This window comes from Anopheles arabiensis, chromosome 2 (assembly GCF_016920715.1).
Source record: "Anopheles arabiensis isolate DONGOLA chromosome 2, AaraD3, whole genome shotgun sequence".
NCBI lineage: Eukaryota > Metazoa > Arthropoda > Insecta > Diptera > Culicidae > Anopheles > Anopheles arabiensis.
Genome location: NC_053517.1, coordinates 56,037,952 through 56,057,359, shown reverse-complemented (window position 1 = coordinate 56,057,359; position 19,408 = coordinate 56,037,952). Strand labels below are relative to the sequence as shown.

The 19,408-nt window shown below is 38.9% G+C and overlaps 1 protein-coding gene across 2 annotated transcripts in view; it reads right to left on the bottom strand.

Moving 5' to 3' along the window:
- The window catches only part of LOC120894260, a 38,645-nt gene that overhangs the window by 17,689 nt on the left and 1,548 nt on the right, over positions 1-19,408 (bottom strand). The window contains exon 2 of one of the 2 annotated variants that reach the window (XM_040296745.1): positions 17,364-19,344. The exons of the other annotated variant lie outside the window; for it this stretch is intronic. Coding sequence (XP_040152679.1) covers positions 19,107-19,344 — 238 coding nt within the window. The 3' untranslated portion in view covers positions 17,364-19,106. Of the gene's footprint in view, positions 1-17,363; positions 19,345-19,408 lie in introns of those variants that run through there. 2 annotated transcript variants of the gene reach the window in all.

The following is a 19,408-nucleotide window of genomic DNA, read 5'->3' as shown; positions in this document are numbered from 1 at the left end:
TTTTCATTTTCCGAACAAACGTTGGGGAAAGTGTGAGTAAACGATCAATATTCATGAGGAGTATGTATTTTTTATGATAAAATCCGTCCTGTTATAGAATACACCGGAGACAGCAGGGATAAAGAAGATATTTTATGACCCATATAAGAATAGAATAAATTGACAATGATGGGAAACAACAATACTTTGGTCAATAACACGAACGGTCTGTATCAAATCTATTCTTTCTGTGCTGAGTTGCAGTGAAAGATGTCGTGAATGTGTACAACTCTATAGTTACGTGAATTTCACGTTTCACGGCAGTCTATAGTTTTAACATACTCAAAATACCCTGAAGGTTTTATATATATATGTCGTTATTATTATGTATTTGTATATGTTATATATGTTAATATATATATATATATATATATATATATATATATATATATATATATATATATATATATATATATATATATATATATATATATATATATATATATATATATATATATATATATATATATGTGTACTTTATATATATATATATATATATATATATATATATATATATATATATATATATATATATATATATATATATATATATATATATATATATATATATATATATATATATAAATATATATAAACTCAACTAAACTCACTAGAGGCGAGAAGAGACACAAGTTTAAAAAGAAAGACTCCAGAAAGAAATTACCAGTTGACATAGGGAAAAATATATGCAGCGTTTGATACCTTGATAGCTCTATGAATATAAGGTAATCAACCAAAGAAACCGTACATCCTGAAAGAAGACATGAAAAACTCATGAATCTTCAAACAAATGCCTAAACAAAACGATAGCGTGGAACAGAACGCTAGCTTGTCGGTGATAGAAAATGAAGGAAGATCGAGCACCAGTGCGCATCACGATACCTGTGCAACAGATCCGCCAGCTCTGCTCAGTACCACTCTGCTCTTTGAAAGATTGTCATAAATCTTGAAGATTGCTGCTTCAAAACTATAAGATCGTGAGAGAAACAAATCCCCAACACAGACCGTCAACTCATAGGTATGGACAAGTACCTGGAGTAGGGTCTCTTAAATCATCCCTTACATCTGCCCTGACTTAGATGATGATGATGATCTTCGAATAGTTAACAGTAAACACCATCCAGAGAAGAACTTCTCCACCTCGGCCTGGGATAATTAGTGAAACGATTACTTTATCCTCTTGTGCTACTTGAACGCTTTGAATGAGAAAGCTATGTTGCTCACTATCTCTTTATATATTTCGTTCTCTCTCTCTCTGTCTCTCTCTCTCTCTCTCTCTCTCTCTCTCTCTCGTTCTCTTTCTCTCCCTGTATATCTCTATTTCTCTCTTTCTCCTTCCCTCTTTTTCTTTCTCTCTCTGTCTGTTTCCTCCGTTTTATTTGCTAATTTCGCAGACATTTTTAAAAGTTAGGAAAAACGAAACAATCAGAATAAACAAACTTAATCTCTCCTTCCGTCTGATTGAACAATCAAGACGTATGACTGAAACGACTAAACTACTTTTTCGGAAACGCACTACTTCTATTATTAATTAAAATCAACGTTTCTACTGCAACACTTTATTAACTCATAAATCCACCACCAGAATAAGAATGAGTCCACGAAAAATGTTCGCGTCTCTTCAACCGCCATCGCTCCGCCGAACCTCCGATCCACGAACCCCGCACAGTAGCCGTCGATTTTGATGCGGCCGCCTTAAGCCGCATCTACACGTATCTTACCGATATCTACATCTAAACGAAGCTTAACTGATCGATATTTCCTTATCGTAGCGGCCGAGGTCGCTACATGTCATTACGCTTTTTTTTTTTGTTTTTGTAACGAAAGCAAGCAAATTTTAATCGGTTGGTTTTTTTCAAGTATGTCGCTATCTTGTTGGTGTGCAATTGCTCTTTCATTTCCGTTCCGGCTTTCATCCTCGTGCTCAGCTCTCGACTAACGTGTTGATACATTTTCGCAATCGTATCATCCTCGTGGCTTATTATCATCTCTCGCAACCTAAGTATACAGATCGAACAACTGAGTTCGCTGCTCTTATTGTTTCGTCTTATTTTTTTAGGTGCTGTTCTAATAATTGCCCGTCTTGTGCTTGTGTGCCTGTGTGCCCGCCGTAACCTTTGTGTGGTACAATCTCTGGGGGAGCATTCGATCAACCTCGTTATTATCGTAACAAGACCATCCGCTCAACCGCGCCAGATCAACCTATGAATAACATTTACTCCTAATGTTTTCGTTTTCTCAATCAACTCGAGATTGTATGCTTCGGTGCCTTTCGTTTTATCTAGTGCGTCCTGTGTAATGTGCATTCCGTGGACAGTGTAGGCGATATATTTATGTGTAGGTTCCTAAAGTGTTACAGTTAACTTTTTTTTTTTTTCAATTATCCTTACTTCTAATTATACAAATTCCCACATGGATATATTTCAAAACTATATAATAAGGTTAAATAATTCGCGACTTTCAATGCTTTCCGGTTATATAAACTTACCTTACTATATGAGTGTTAAAATATATCCATTTACATGTTATCGTAATGCTAAAATTACTATGATAGAATGCCTAGCTATTCCCTATTCTTCATCTGCTCCATTGTTACCCTAATCTACCCTATCTTTACTTAAATCTAGCACAAGGCATTTCCTCCTTGCGATTGCCTTATCCCGGGCATACTCGGGTGCAAACCTGTTTGATTAAATCACTCGTTGAACCTTTTTAATCGGTTATTATGTATCTTTTCTAACTTCTTTCCATTTTTAATGACACACGTTTGCTCGCTGGGAATGTCTACGACCTCATATGGTCCTCTCCATATCCCTTGTAACTTTTGCCCTACACCTGTCTGAATATTCCTGACTAACACCATCTCTCCCCACATAGGTTGCCATTCAATTGCGTTTCGGTCATATTTTTGTTTCCGTTTTCTTTTGATTCAATCAAGTTTTTCTTGCTATCTCGTGTATCTCTGTAAGTTTTGTTTTCATTTCTTGGCTAAAGTCGGTATACGTTCTTTTGCAACCCCTTTCCTTGTATATCGATGAAGGCAACCTAGCTTTTCTACCAAAGACTAATTCGTATGGAGTAAATCCCGTTGAAGAGTTTGTAGTAGTATTATATTCCATGGCAAAATATGGTAAACCTATCCCATATTTCATAATTTTTCCAACAAACTGTCTCAAATATATTTTTAGCTCCCTATTCGCTCTTTCCACTATGTTTCCTTGGGGATGATAGGCAGAGGTATTGATTTTTTTAATCTTTAAGAGTGAACAAACATCTTTCATAACTTGGCTCATGAAATTAGTCCCTTGATCCGTGACTAATTCGTTAGGAGCACCCGTAAAACAAACAACATTTTCTACAAATTTTTCTGCTACAGTTGTGGCTTCTTGATTTGCCATAGGTGTCACTATAAGGTATCTCGTTAGATCATCTTGCATAACTAGCCCATACTTATTACCCTTCTCCGATTCAGGTAGTATCACAATATCCATATATATCTTTTGAAAAGGAAACGTTGATGTGGTTGTAATATTCATAGGGATTTTGTTATACCTCCCAATTTTGTTCAGTTGACAAGACTTGCAACTTCTAACGTATCCTTCTATATCCCCATCCATTCCTGACCAGAAGAATAACTCTTTGATTCTTTTTTTCATCCTTCTCACACCTACATGTCCACCTAATGGTGCATCATGAAATTCTTTTAGAACTGTTTCAATTTCACCTCTTTCAACTTCTATCCTCTCTGAATCCTTAATGTAATTTTTAAATTTGGCTTTGACTATGTTTTTGTTTGTTCCAACTTTTGTTTTCTTTCTATTCCCCTGTCGCTAGTTTCATTTTCTACCTCTATTTTTAATAGATTCTCCCAGTGTTCTTCTTGTGGGGTATGATCTAGGAGTTCTATTTTCTGTTCTTGTTTGGGTTTAGAAAATTTTATTTTTTTCTCTTGTTGTCTTGTGACCACTGCGACCGTATTACTGATTTTGCCTGTTTGTTCTTCGGTTTGCTTTATCTCTGGGAGTCTTGATAGAAAATCAGCAACCACATTCTCCTTCCCTTTCTTATACCTTATTTCGCACTCTAGGCCTTGGAGTCTTAATCGTAAACGGGACAAGATTGGGGAATTTTCTTTGAGTCTCCATATTGACACTAGTGGTCTATGATCAGTGTATATGATAAACTTCTGTCCATAGACATAATGTTTAAAGTGCTCTACGGCCCACACGATCGCCAAGAGCTCCTTCTCGATTGGGTGGTATCGTTTCTCTGCTCCCACAAGAGTTTTGCTAGCATAAGAAATTGGCCTTTCAATGGTTTTCTCATTTGAAAGGACTGCTCCGAGAGCGTAATCACTAGCATCAGTGGTGATTACAAAAACATCATTATAGTTAGGACGTAATAATAAAGGCTCAGAAGTAAGAAGTTGTTTTAATTTTTCAAATGCTTGCTGACAGCCTTCATTCCAAACAAAATTTGTATTTTTCTTTAATAATTCATGCAATGGTTTGCGAATATTGGAAACGTTTGGAAGAAATTTCCCATAAAATTAATGGTTCCCAAAAACGAACGTAGCTCCTTGAGAGTTTTTGGTATTGGCATATTTAAGATAGATTTAACATTAGCTAATGTAGGTTTAATCCCTTCCTCATTTATAGTGTGGCCCAAATAGTTTATTTGTTTATGAAGAATTTTACATTTTGATGGTTCAATCTTGAGGTTGTGCTGTTTTAATCCGTTTAGAACTTTCTCCAAATTGAGATTATGTTCTCTTCTGATTCCCCAAACACTACAATATCGTCCAAGTACACGAATGCCTTAACGGGTTGTATAGCGTAAAGAACAGTGTTCATAAGTTTCTGAAAAGTTGAAGGACTATTTTTCAAACCCATTGGCATTCTTAAAACTCATAATGTCCTTTGGACGTTGAAAATGCTGTTTTCGCAGCGTCTTTACGTGCTATCGGTATTTGGAAAACCCGGATTTTAGATCAATTGTGGAAAAATATTTACTTTGGCCAATGTTATCCATTATATCATCTATCCGAGGAATTGGATAAATGAAAGGCTTTGTAATTAAATTAAGAGCTCGAAAATCAACAACAATCCGGTATTTTCGTTCCCCATCAACATCAGATTTTTCGGTATGCACATCACGGGAGCATTCCAAGGGCTCTTACTAGGTCTTATAATTTGTTGCTTTAACATTTCCTCTATATGTAACTCCATAATCGTATTTAATGCTGCCGGAAATCTATATTGGCGTTTGTAAATGGGAATATTAGAGTTTGTTTCTATTTCATGTGAAGCTGCATCTGTATATGTTAAATTATCCCCTGGCAAATAAAATATATTTTTAAAATCATTAATGATATTTTTTATATCTTTCGCTGTAGTCTGTTCTAAATGATCAAGACTAATTTTTCTCAACAATTCCACATATCTTTCAGAACCTATCAGTTGTATTTCCTTACTTGTTTCAACTACATCACAATCTATTTCTTGTTTCTCAATATGTGGAAGTAGTTCGAAATCTTCTGGTGGGGAAGCTAAATCGCATTCAATGCTATCAATAGGTAATTTTTCAATATTACTTTCATTGACCTCTCCGTTAACTGGACTTTTAAGGATATGCTTTGAAAGTATTTATCGACTTTAATGTGTATTGCTTTAGAAATTCTGCCCCAAAATTCCTGGGACATTAAGTGTTTTAATTATATAAAATTTTATTGGGTATGTTGACCTACCAATATGTAAGTTAATTAGAATTGAACCTACTGTGTCGGATACTATTCCATCAAAACTAGCAAATTTTATATTATCATTATAATCTATTGAAGATGCCCCAAGCTCTTTTGCCAATTCCAAACTTAGAAAGTTAAAGCAGGCTCCAGTATCAATTAAATAATAAATTTCTTTTGCTCCCATACATTTCGATAAAATTTTGGCCATTAATTTACCGTCTTTAATATAATCGATATTAAGCAATTCACTCTCTTCTACAAAATCGCTACATAAACCGTTATCAGATTTATTCTGATGTTCTTGACATGAACCGAAGAAGAATATATTATTTTGGCTTGTAGGAACACTAGTGTTTTTATTAAGATTGACTAGTGTTCCTTGTTTTAGTTTTTTATTCACAGTCGGATTATCGGATTGTTGGTGATTGTGTGAGCTGTTAGAGTTATTATAGAGGTTGTTTTGAGAAGGCCCTTGTGTAAAATTATTTTGAGGTATTGTGTTTTGTGTGTTATTGTTTCTATATGGTGTAAAGTATCTTCTCGGGCGTGAATAATTGTTATTAAAATTAGGAGGATTAGTATTATATGTTGTACTGTTGTGTTGGGGTATCCCAAAATTATTAAAATGTGAATGGTTTAAGCTACTGTTACCATTATCGCAGCGTTTTCTACTATCAGTGCTACAATCTACATTAGGAGCAGTTTGGTTATTTGGATAGGTGTAATTATAGCTGTTTTGGCACGGGTTCATGGAACTCTCATTGCTGTAAGTTTCGAAAAATTGCGTGCGGTTTAATCTTTCCTCGATCTTTCGGATATGTTCGATTTGCACTACCTCTTCCTGGAGATATTCCAAAGTTCATCAAAACTGAGATGCTTATTGGTTCTCGCAAGAGTTTTTAATTCCGGGTTCTTTAAACCAGCCAAGAAATGTATTTTTAAGTTTTTAAGTGCGTATGAATCTTCCGTATTTGCTCTATCGTTATTAATAATATGTTCTTTAAGTTTCATCACTCTTTCTTTGTATTTGGAAAAAGGTTCATTGACCTCTTGTTGCAGCGTCTCGACTTGTTGGAAAATGGCTTCCAAGCTAAACTTTTCTCCAAACACTTTTATCAGATTCATTTTAACACTGTTCCACGAATCATCCAAAATTCGATTAAAAGAACCCGCAGCCTCTCCCTTCAATTTGAACATTACCGTTCGTATAAGGTCTTCTTCTGATTCCCCTTCAGGAATTTGTTTCGCAAAATACTCTATTTGATATAGAAAACCGTCCAGATCTTTTGCTGTTCCGTGATATTCCGGAATGTAAAGCATTGCTTTCTCTATCGGAAATTCGTACGCCATACTTGAAATTGTACCGTTTAACGCTCTCTCGATTTCGACACTTTGGTTAAGAAGCTCTGCTTTGAGGATCTGGAGGCGTTTTTTATAACTATATTCCTGATTCATACAGGATTCGCTAACAGTTGTGGAGTTTAAGTTGTGTGTAGGTTGGAATGCACAAATATTAGTTAAGCTACCTGTATTAATTTGAATTGCTCTATTTCTAAGTGCTAACACCCTATTGTTCATCACCTTACGCCCGAAAATAAAATGAAGGATTTGGGAATAAATTACAAAGAGAAAGATCGTACAAACTATCTTAACTATTTATGTATTTTTTCTAATTATATTTAAAACGAATTAATAAAAGATTCAAAAGAACTTATGTGTAGTATTATTCACTATAATTTAATATCACTCACTATAACGCTGCTATTTTCCGCCACCACTTACCCAAAAAAAAATTTCACCAGCTACTCCCGTTTTTTGCACACCAGTCAGAAATGTTACCTGCGCTAAAAATTTTGCGCTTTTCCGCTGTCACCACATGAAACGACTAAACTACTTTTTCGGAAACGCACTACTTCTATTATTAATTAAAATCAACGTTTCTACTGCAACACTTTATTAACTTCCACTTAAATCCACCACCAGAATAAGAATGAGTCCACGAAAAATGTTCGCGTCTCTTCAACCGCCATCGCTCCGCCGAACCTCCGATCCACGAACCCCGCACAGTAGCCGTCGATTTTGATGCGGCCGCCTTAAGCCGCATCTACACGTATCTTACCGATATCTACATCTAAACGAAGCTTAACTGATCGATATTTCCTTATCGTAGCGGCCGAGGTCGCTACAATGACCATCAACCTAAGGACAGAGTAGATAGCATTTACAAAGTTGTTACTTCCAGACAACTGGCAGTGAAGGATGTGGTAACATTATAAAATCCACTTTAGGAAAATGATCAACGACGTGATTCATCGTGAACATTGGACGCATAGACAATCATGACACACAGAACCATGAAACCCAAATCCGAGGGTCGTGTGTATATCGAAAGTAATGATTGAAACATTTGGATATCTACAAACAAATCGATAGATACAAAAAGCACCACCAAAACGTATATATTCTACGTATGTGCCTGTTTGCGGACTGATTCAGGCTCTGCTACGCCATTCAAGCCAATAGATAATTGAAAATGCAGATACATTCAAGCGTACAATCCACACAACCTCTTGTGCCTTTCCAGTTGGCCGTACAAATTAAGTCATTTTTCACAAATCCCTCTACTTCTTTCTGTCTGTCTTTCAAATCAGCTTGGTCAGCCTCTCTCTGACACGTCATTCGTTCCCGCTTCGCTTTCTTTAAACGTAAACTGGTCGATTGAGCTAGCATTTTCATCTCAGCGTCCACACCTTTGTATCGGTCGCATAAATAGTGAGAAAATATTTTGAAGCACGTCTCAGCATAAATTAAACGATTTGTTAATTTTTTCAAGCGGGATGCTTCAACGCGATGCTGTGGAGTGAAAGAAACTATTGATAGTGAGAGAAATACAAATTGAGCGAAAGAAAACACTAAGGGAGAATGAACGATTGCGTTCATGTGCCATTCGATGAGCACGAACACGAAGCCGGACAATACAACATTGGAGCGTTTTTACAACGTAACTTTAACAATTGTACTGTTATATATATACATACATATAGGTATATGTATATATATTGTATTACTTCGGGATAGATTGAGGAATGATCATTTGTTCACATATTCACAAAACCACATATCATTACTGCGAGATACCGTTTAAGCTTCAAGGCATACTAGATTTTGCTATGGAACAAACTGTCGAATTGTGTGCCGATGTATTATTGAGGAAGAACACCATAAGCCCACCTGATATATACACTCACTTTGGTACAACTATTGAATTCTGACTGTAGTCGTTAGAATAAGTTTTTGACAATTAAATATTAGATAAATAAAGTTTTACAGTGAAATCTCTCTAAGGTCAATCTTCAAAGGACCGTCAGCTTAGAGAGATATTCATGTTGAGGAAAACTGATGAAAATGTGGCTATCAAGTATCCAAGAAACTACGGCAAAAACATGGCCTCCTTCGACCAATATTTGTATGAACAGTCATCCAAAATTCCAAAATTCATTGAGAAGAATTTTGACTGCCAAATCGCGAGTTTAGAATTTATTATTAGAATTAGAATTTTATTAGTGGAATATGAAGGGACCGTCAAAATGCTCATCTTAGAGAGATTTCACTGTATATCATATTTTTGTTCTGTCCATTCCGCCAGCTAAATTGCAACTTATCGCTTCCACTTCAAACCGAACGAACGTTAAATTGTTTTTGTTTCACTACAATGTTATGATTTGAAGAGGTGAACAAATGATTATCCCTCAATCTATCCCGAAGCAATACAAGACATTTGCAGAGTTTTCCCTTCATAACGACGATATATAAGCAGCACAGGAGACATTGGAGTGAAACTCCAAAGAAACAATACCAGTACAACGAAGGCATAAGCATGAATACTAATAAAACAAAATATGCCGGATTAATAACAGTTCTCTTTCCTTGGCATCATTGAGTCATCGGGAAATAATCAATTTAATTCAATCCAGATCCAAACTGGCCCGAGCGATGCGCGCGCGTATTCTCAGACAGGTTGTATTCAGTTAGTGCTATAAGAAAGGTCGAGTCGTACGAATGGAAGAAAGGATGGTTATGAATACTGCTTCGCTTGAACTGAAGATGCCTTGCAGATAGAGGGACATACTTTTCTTCGCCGTATTCGCCGCTTATTCGCCAAAACTACCCAGACTATACGCAATACTTCCGCAAGGTTTATTAGGCCCGAGAGTCGATTGGGGGCTGTTTAAGGTTCGATTTTTATGCTTCCTTTGCTTTACACCACTTTTGATGCAATTGTACCTTTGTAGACCCCGGGCATTTAAGTTAACCCTTGATCTTAGCGATCAACATAGACGGCTACTTGGTGATTATATGTTATTTTTATCAAAACAGTCAACCCGTATTATTAAATTTTGGTAGACTACAAAATAGTATACATAGGCCATCGTTTTACTCCAGTTTTTTTACATTTAATACCTCTCAAATTCAATATATATTAATGTTTTACAGCGAAACACACCTCGCTTAGACATGGTGAGAGTTGGAAAAAACATAACCCTATGATCCATTTTATGAAATACTCTATAAACATGTTGATCAGAAAGTCTACGCCACTGGACGCCAAACGTCCTGTTTTTCTTGTTCACTTTTCTAGCTAAATTCTTCACTTACTTACAATTCCTCCTTTCGACTAACACGCGAATGCATTCACGCACCACCGCAAAACATCCCCACATCCCCTCACCATGATAATGACTGCTATCGTTGCTTGATCATTGTTCCACTTCGCCCACGTTATAGTAAGATATATCCGCGCCTCTTGTTCCATTTCCCCTCCTCATAAACGACAACGAATCGGTTTATATTGCTAGATGATCGCGCATAGGTTGTGGCGGTTGGAGGAAGGGTTTATTGTTGTTTCACATAGTTTATTACCCGGCCGAACAATATTATTGAAATATCACAATTTTTACGACCTCGCGCGCGCGCATCACGCCGTGTTCCGTGAAGGCCTTCCGGCATTTCGGCTATGGCGCTCCAGTTTAGCTAGTTCATGCGCAACATGAGTCGAGGCTTTGTTTTGTAGGAACTAGTGTGTAGTATGGAGAATCAAACCTAATTGTAAATCATCCCGCTTTGAATTAATTATACAACTAAGCGAATGATTTTTCACAAAGTGTGAAGGGTGAGCTGTAGGTACGTACATTCCCATACTTTCGCAAGGGTAAGTACCCGGTACTACAAAGTTACAAAAATTGCATTGTTTAATATAATACAAAGACAATCTCATATCTAATATCTTATCTTTTATAATAATATATCAATTACAATCCGAATCCGAGTTCATTATATTTAAAAAAAGACCGTGTTTTTTGTTTGTTTTGTAATTATATTAAAATGATGTTTTTTTATATTTTACAAATGTTTGACACCCTTGCCAGGTTTTTTTATACTTATACTCAAGACATATCTATTTTTGTCTTTTTCGCCTGCATCGAGTTAGGTTTCGCCATAAAAAGAGACAGGTAGTTTAACGTTTACAAAACAACACAGTAGATAAAAGTGATTGGTAAATGGTCAAAACATATGAAAACATTATACGGGTATTCTCCGATATACGCCATACTCGATATACGCGAAATAGTTACACTGCTTCTTGACGACCAAAACTGCGATACATTTTCTGCGAGCTCTTTGTTCTAAAAAAACATCTCAGTTTTAGAACAAAATTAAGGGCAACGATGAGTGTCACGGGTTTGTGAATTTTTCACTGAAACACTGCTTCTAGAAGTCTTCCGCGACCATTTTTTGCGACACTTTCTATCTGTCAAACTGTCTATTTTTTATCACGAATGTATGGCTTACTTTAATCGTTAAAACGCAAACGTTGCCTTTCACTGCTTCTAGACGACCAACTTTTGTACCGCGATAAATTGGCTTGCTTTTACATGGCGTGTTTCAATAACATCAGCTTTAATTTATGACGTTTTTCTGATATTGGATAGTTTTCACAACTCAATACGTCGCGGATTTTTTCCCATACACACCATTCGATCGAACGATCAAATTTTTGTAGCATAGTTCATTTTGACCGTGAGTGTCACCAGTTTCCAAAAATACCAGTAAAATGAACAACTTGGTGGTGAAATGAGTGTATATATACGGCCTCAGCACAATTTTTCATCGAAAAAAATCGATAGAAGTTCACGTAAAACTGACAGTATAACTATTTCTTTCATACCCTTACATGAAGTCGTTTCTCATCGAGTTCAGTATTTAGTGTAGGCTAGCCTTTTTTTTAAATAATTAATAAATGATTTTTTATCACCCAAAACATTTTTAAAAATTAAAACAATTACCAACATGCTTTTACAATTTTTTTTTTCAAAAACATAAACCTTGATTTATGGAATTATTCTGATATTCGAAAATTTCCGCAGCTCAATGCGTTACGGATTTTTTGCTTTTTTGTTAATTTTGCTCGTGAGTGTCATGGTATACCAGTTTTTCAAAAGACCGTTAAGATGAACACCTTCGCGGCGAAATGAGTGTCAAATGACACCCACATGACAGCCGGATCGATCGAATTTTTTTGATCGAAAAATTGTGCTGAGGCCGCTATTCTGTTAGAAAATTCTATTAAAAGCTGGGTTTCGATGGAACGATTTCTGCTTGAAAACTCTCAAAATCATCGTTTCCCATGGCAACGAAAAATCGAGCAGACTTTGGCGAATCTTATTCGTGTTATTTTTGCCATGCGCCGTAGGATAGATGGCACCATGGCATTCGTGTTTTGTTTGTAATGTTTGACAGATGCAAAGGATGCTGTCTATTTTGGCTATTAAACTTATTTTTGGGATCCCTGCGCATGGGTGAACATTCGTTAAAAGGTTTTTAGTGATTTCCATATTTTTAGCGGTTTCAATATAGTAGCATTTCAGGAGGTATGCTGGAAAGGCGTAACGGTGCGCCAGTACCGTAGCAACTGCACGATCTACCAAAGCGGTGGAGAGACGCGCGAGCTCGGTACTGCGTTCATGGTGCTGGGTGTGATGCTACAGAGAGTGATCGGGTGGTGGCCGATCAATGAGCGAATGTGCAGGTTGAGAATTCGTGTCTGAATCTTCAACCTGAGCATTATAAATGTGCACAATCCGCACCTTGGGAGCACCGATGACGAGAAGGAGGCCTTCTATACGCAGCTGGAGAGGGAGTACGACCGCTGCCCTAAACATGACGTGAAGGTCGTCATCGGAGACCTTAATACTCAGGTCGGACAGGAGAAGGCATATAAACCAACGATCGGAAGCTTCAGCGTCCACCAGCCGACAAACGACAACGGCCTCAGGCTGATGAACTTTGACACATGAGCATCCGCAGCACCTGCTTCCAGCATGCACACCGCCATAGTTACACCTGGAGACACCCGAGGGGTGATTCAAAGTCCCAAATCGACCACGTTCTGATTGACGGAAGGTACTTCTCGGGTATTATCGACGTTAAAACGTATAAAGGCGCAAACGTCGACCCAGATCATTTAATGGTAATGGTAAAGCTGCGCCAGAAACTCTCCGTGGTTAACAACCAACGAAGTCAGCCCACTCCAAGGCTCAACCTGGACCGGTTGAAGTGTGCTGATGTGCTGGAGGGATATGCGACAGCACTCGGGGAAGCGCTATCGGCCGACAACAACATCGCTGCGATGCCCCTCGTCGATGAAACAGCAAACCCGACTCCTCCAGGCCAAGCAGCGCCGTTTTGAAGAGTTATCGTCAAATTGCATCAGCTGATCGTGAAAGTCTGGGAGCAGCAGGAACTACCGGAGGAGTGGAAGCTGAGTGTCATTTACCCATTCTACCAAAAGGGCGACAGGCTGGATTGTTCGAATTTTCGAGCCATCACAGTTTTGAATGCCGTCTACAAGATTCTGTCCAGATACTGTTCTAATTTCTGATTACTGTATTAATTGACGGCGACAGTCTCGAGGGGGTAAAAGAGTTTCGCTATCTCGGGACGGTCGTTACTTCGGACAACGACATCAGCAGCGAAATCCGGAGACGCATTGTGCAGGGGAATCGTGCATATTATGGGCTTCACTGACTACTGAGATCCAGAAGACTTAGAGCCCGCACGACATGTGAGATATATCGCACATTGATTCGCCCGGTGGTCCTCTACGGACACGAATCCTGGACCATCCGAGTGGAGGATGCAAACGCTCTGGGCGTGTTTGAGCGACGCATCCTCCGGACTATCTTTGGTGATGTGTTCGAGCATGGAGTGTGGAGAGGAAGGATGAACCACAAGCTTGCTGAGCTGTACGGCGAACCGAGCATCCTGACGGTGGCGAAGGCTGGCAGGATACGATGGCTGGAGCATGTCATGAGGATGCCGGACACATGCCCCACCAAGAAGGTGTTCGAGAGCGATCCCCAGTTCGGCATAAGGCGCAGGGGAGCACAGCGAACTCGATGGCTGGACCAGATGAAGCGAGACCTGACGGAGATCGGGTGTCTGCATGGATGGGAGGCTGCAGCCAGGGACCGAGTATCCTGGAGAATTATTGTTGACCGGGCCATCGCATCGACGTGCTCTATCGTGAGCAGACCAACAAGAGAGAAAGAGACTCTCGTGGTGGTGGTGTGCTAATTGCGTGTGCAACGGATCTAATCACCGAATTGCTTTCATCTTCAGCCAACATTGAGATGGTCTGTGTAAAGATAAAGATACAGAGAGTATCTCTATTTATAGGTCGCATTTATATCCCGCCAGGTATGATAGCAAATAACGTATTGTTAAATAGCTCAAGCGATAGCATTGATGCGGTTCAACAGCGCCTAAAAAGAAACGATTCAATGTTTTTGTTAGGTAACTTCAATATGCCTTCTATTTTGGCGCCCGCCCATTGAAAACTATTATGTTTCAAGCAATCCAAACTCATCAAGTAACGCTCAACATAATGTATTTTGCGACATAATAACAGAGTGTAGTCTTCGTCAAATCTCAGGGATCAAAAATAGTCTGGGACGTCAATTAGATCTAATTTTCGTAAATGAGAGCGCAGTTGATATAAACTCTCAGGTCCTATCGGCTGTAGCACAAAGGTGCCGTAAAGGTGAGTAAAGACTCAGACCAGATGAATTATTACAGCCTTAGAATTATCTCTCTCTCTGCAAATATTCAAAAGGCCACGCGCTCAGTATCGTCAAATATACGAAGATATAACTTTAAAAATGGATTACTCTAAACATTCAGTTATGCTTTCGAATATAAAATGATCGTTCGTAGAAACAGATATTTCAATTAATGATGCGGTTACTACTTTTAATGCTAATATTATCTCGGCTTTTCCCTCCTGCTGTCCCACCTATAAACCTAACAACTCCCCTTCCTGGTCAGACTCTACTCTCCGCTCCCTCAAAAGAGATCGCAATCGCACACTACGTAATGCGAGATCCTCATCATAGTAACATGCGAGTAACATGCGAGACCCTCATCATAAGCGCATATGAGCGCAACGCCTCTAATGCATATCGCATATATAACAGGGCTTGCTTTAGATCTTACGTCCACCGAGTGCAAGCACAGTTTAAATTACACCCTAAAGCCTTTTGGAGATATGTTGATAAACGTTGTAAATCTAATGATATCCCTTCTCATCTAACTATTGGCAATCTCTCTGCATCCGGTACTGATGCCGGTAGCAGTATACAATAAATGCAATACTCTGCTTGGTCGTCTCCTGTTAAAACTGTACCGTATATCCATTAACTTATGCTCATTTCCGGACACATGGAAATTAGCTCATATTACTCCTATCCCTAAGAAAGGTAATCGCGCAAACGCTACAAATTATCCTGGAATCTGCATCCTATGTGCAAGCTAAAAAATACTTGAATCTATAGTTCACTCATATATCCTCTTTATTGTAAGAAACTGCATTATACCTCAGCAACACGGTTTCTTTCCTAAAAGCTCTACCTTGACAAACCTTATTTCCTTGATTTCCGTTATCACCTCTAATTTAGAAAGCGGTTCTCAGGTTGATATCATTTATACTGACTTTAAAGCAGTCTTTGACTATCCTTCTTGCGAAGCTATCCAAAATGGGTTTCATACGGCCTCAGCACCATTTTTCGATCGAAAAAATTCGATAGGCGCTCACGTAAAACTGACAGTATAACTATTTCTTTCATACTCCTGCATGAAGTCGATTCCTATCGAGTTCAGTACTTAGTGTAGGCAAACCATTTTTTTAATATTTAATAAATGATTTTTTATCACCCAAAATATTGAAAAAGAACCAGAACAATTACCAAATTGCTTTTACATAACGTTTTTCAAAACCATTAACCTTGATTTATGGCATTTTTCTGATATTAGAAAATTTCCGCAGCTCAATGAGTTGCGGATTTTTTGCCATACAAAGCGGAACGATCGAATTTTTGTAGCATAGTTCATTTTGCTCGTGAGTGTCATGGTATACCAGTTTTCAAAAAGACCAGTAAAATGAACACCTTGGCGGCGAAATGAGTGTCAAATGACACCAAAATGACAGCCGGATCGATCGAATTTTTTCGATCGAAAAATTGTGCTGAGGCCGATAGACTCTCACATTCGTTGGCTTGATTTGTTTCTTAGCAATCGCTCTTTTCGTGTTAAACTTAACTCCTACTTTTCCAAATCCTTTTCATCCAAATCGGCAGTGCCTCAAGGTAGTGTGTCGAGTCCTTTATTGTTCGTTTTATTTATTAATGATGTTAACTCTGTCATTCCACACGATTATTTTTCTTTGTTATGCAGATGACCTAAATATTTTTAAATCTATATCGTCTGTTGTTGACTGCGTATCGCTCCAAAACACGCTCAACCGATTTACATCATGGTGCTCATCTAACCAGCTAGTTCTATGCCCCGAAAAATGTCATGTCCTTCAGTCGTTCACGTTGTCCCGTTACGATAGCTTATAACCTCTAAGGTATCGCAATAAATCGCGTACTCTCGTTAAAAGATCTTGGTGCAACTTTCGATAGCAGGTTATCATTCTTCGATCACATTGACGTTACCGTTAATACACTTTCACATTATCAACGTTTTCAAGCATCATACCGCAGTCTTGGCTTTGGCTAAGACAGATTCGGGAAGGGGTCCCGCGGTCTTGAGATAAAGTGTGAAACCCTGTAAGGCTCGTAAAACAATCGGTATGATAAAACGTTTTTCAATAACCGACCCTCTGTGTTTAAAAGTGTTATATTGTTCGATAGTAAGACCTATTTTGGAATACTGTGTTGTTGTTTGGTGTCCCAGCTTATATACGTTAATTGCATAAACCGCATAAAAAGAGTGCAAAGATCATGTACTCGGTATATTGTCAGCAAAATACCCGGCTACACGTCAGATACCCCTATGAGCAAAGATGCCATCTGTTGAATCTTGACTCATTGGAGAAACGCCGTCACATTTCCCAAATTATGTTTGTTGCTTCGCTCATATCTAATGCGGTGGATTCACAAATCATTCTTTCATCTCTGCATTTCTATGTTCCAACCCGTTCCTTACGCCCTTGTGCTCCTTTATTTATTCCAAATCGGCGCACTTCAGTTGGTTTAAATGACGCTTTATTACGTGCTGTGAGATTCTTTAATTCCTGCGCCCATTTGTTTGACCATTACCTCTCCTCACCATCACCATCCTTCCGATCCATCCTCCGAGCGAATATTTAATAAGTTTAGTTAATAGGTATGTTGTTAAAAATTCAATTTAGACAGCAGTTATGTAAATAAATAAAATAAATAAATAATCGCAGGCACCATTACCACCTCGGCTTCAATACCAACTGTCTCACAATTACCAAATACCGATTATTTATGACTGCATCTATCAAGACTGGCTGCGTCCGTCACCATAGAACAAGTTGTCTCGATGTTTAGTTCGCAGCTGGACACCCCGGACGTAATCGCTTTTAGCCTATTTAGCCTATTAGCCTAAAAGCTGGAACGGTTCCTAACTCCCTGAGTGTCCTTCTTAGTAAAGCGTTTAACCCAGCATCTTAGCCTGCCAAGCACGGTGTGCGTGAGAACACTAATTGCATGCGTGATCGAAGGTGTCCTACTTTTCGGGTTTACTACAACAGCGTCCACGCACTTTATCGACGTTATAATTGAATCTGCCACAACAACACCTACGTAATATAGAAAAAAACTGAGTGAGCATTACTTGCAAAAATCTTCGCGGAATCGCTACGTTCATGCACCTTCCCTGTCTCTTGGAAGGTCTCGTGGTTAACACCAATTCATAAGAAAGGCTGCAAGAATGAGGTTCCTAACTATCGCGGCGTTACATCGCCAGCGGCCGTTGCGATAGTGCTTGAGCGGCTTTTAATTACATCAGCCCGTATCAGCACGGATTTGTCCCTAACAGACCAACAACCACAAACCTTATGCAATTCGTTAGTAGCTGCCATAAATCCATTGATGCTCGCTTTCAAGTAGATGTTATTTACACTGATTTAAAAACCGCATTTGACAGGATATTTCGCGCCATGTTACTAGCAAAACTCAACACACTTGGCCTTCCAGATCCTCTAGCTGCATGGCTGAGATAATGGGCCGTACTTATTCCGTTAGGATGGGGCCCTATCTGTCTAGATCAATTCGTGCTTCATCCGGCGTCCCTCTAGGCAGCAATCTGGGATCCTTACTATTTGTCCTTTACATAAATGATGTTTCCACGATCCTTCCTGCGGATAATCACCTGCTGTACGCGGACGAAACGAAAATCTTTCGGCAAAATCCAGGGACCAGACCACCATCGGATACTCCAGGCTTCACTGGAAGACTTCGATAACTGGTGCACACGAAACTCCTTAACCATTTGCGTTAAAAAGTGTGTTACCATCACCTTCAGCCGTTCACGCTCTCCAGTGCATTTCGACTACTCGCTAAACGGGCAAACTTTGCAGAGAGCCGATTGTGTCAAAGACTTGGTTGTTTTCGTAGACGCGAAACTCACGATTGAGCAACACCTTGATCACGTTGTGACAATTGTCAATTGTTAGGTTTAGTCGTTAACATGACTCGCGAGCTCTCTGACCCAATCTGCGCAAAAACTCTTTATTGCGCTCTTATTCGGTCAGTGCTGGAGTATGCCAGCGTTGTGTGGTGGCCCTCCTCTGCTCGGGGGGTTGCGCGTTTGGAGTCCATCTAGCGTAGGGCTACCCGTTTCGCGCTCCGTTCGTGGGGGAGTAACAATGACTACAAAACAAGGTGTTTGTTGCACAACTTACCCCAACTCGACGACCGGATACGAAATGCTAGACTGGTATTCATCGTCGGGCTTCTCAACGGTAGCATCGATTGTCCGGCTTTGCTCTTATTGATACAGCTATACGTGCAAGAACCCTCCTCCCTCGGGCGATGCTGTCCACACAAGGACCGCTTTCGCCTCCGACGACCCGTTCTTGCGCATATGTCTTGCTCTGAATGCGGCATCTGATGTGTATGAGCCCGGCATGACTATAGCAAATGATTGATAGCAAATGTATAGCGCCCTTGTTATTGTTGTGTAAATGCGTGACTCTATGTAAAAAATATATGTTATATTCGTATTGTACTCTTACATATATCGAGTTGCTTATGAGGT